The sequence below is a fragment of the Phalaenopsis equestris genome, unplaced genomic scaffold (assembly GCF_001263595.1).
Source record: "Phalaenopsis equestris unplaced genomic scaffold, ASM126359v1 Scaffold183306, whole genome shotgun sequence".
NCBI lineage: Eukaryota > Viridiplantae > Streptophyta > Magnoliopsida > Asparagales > Orchidaceae > Phalaenopsis > Phalaenopsis equestris.
The window spans coordinates 1-566 of record NW_018203255.1 but is presented as its reverse complement, the minus strand read 5'-3'; the positions used below and the strand labels follow the sequence as shown (position 1 = coordinate 566).

At 61.0% G+C, this 566-nt stretch overlaps 1 protein-coding gene across 1 annotated transcript; it reads right to left on the bottom strand.

The window, feature by feature from the left end:
• Positions 1–8: 8 nt before the first annotated feature.
• On the bottom strand, positions 9–532 carry LOC110034321 (guard cell S-type anion channel SLAC1-like; the record flags this gene model as incomplete). The annotated part of the gene is given in 1 exon segment (XM_020738596.1): positions 9–532. A coding segment is annotated over 1 exon segment (524 nt), but the record flags the coding sequence as incomplete, so codon positions are not given.
• Positions 533–566: the final 34 nt, after the last annotated feature.

Here is a 566-nt window from a genome sequence, read left to right as displayed (position 1 = left end):
ACCCTCGCCGCCAGCACCGCCCCCACAAAGTTCCCCACCACCGATAAATGCGACGACGGATTTGCGACCTTGCAAAGCCGCCGCTTTCCGCCGGACAACCACTGGCCGTATATCTTCACCTCGAGGACGAACAGGGGAGCGAACAGGGCGCACCAGAGCGCGGGGTGGGGCTTCGCGGGGGCGAGAGAGGGAGGGGCGGAGATGGCGAGGAACATGGAGGCGATGGATGGGGCGAAGAAGAAGTTGACGCGGATGGGGTGGAAGTATTCGCGGCGGACGGCTTCGAAGTAGAAGGCGGTTTTGAGGGCGTAGGTGAGGGAGACGAGGAGGAGGGTGAGGATGGAGAGGAGCCAGATGGCGATGTTGACGGATGGGGGGATGTGGAGGAAGGACATGGAGGGGCTGGTGGAGATGGATTGCCAGAGGATGGTTTGGCTACCGAGGCCGAGGCATATGCCGAAGGAGTTTATGGGGAAGCGGAGGAGGAATGGCCAGGTTTGGTCCGTTGGGAGGAGGATGTCTTCTGTGTCCTGTTACGCCCGCAGATAAATTAGGCACCTTTTGCA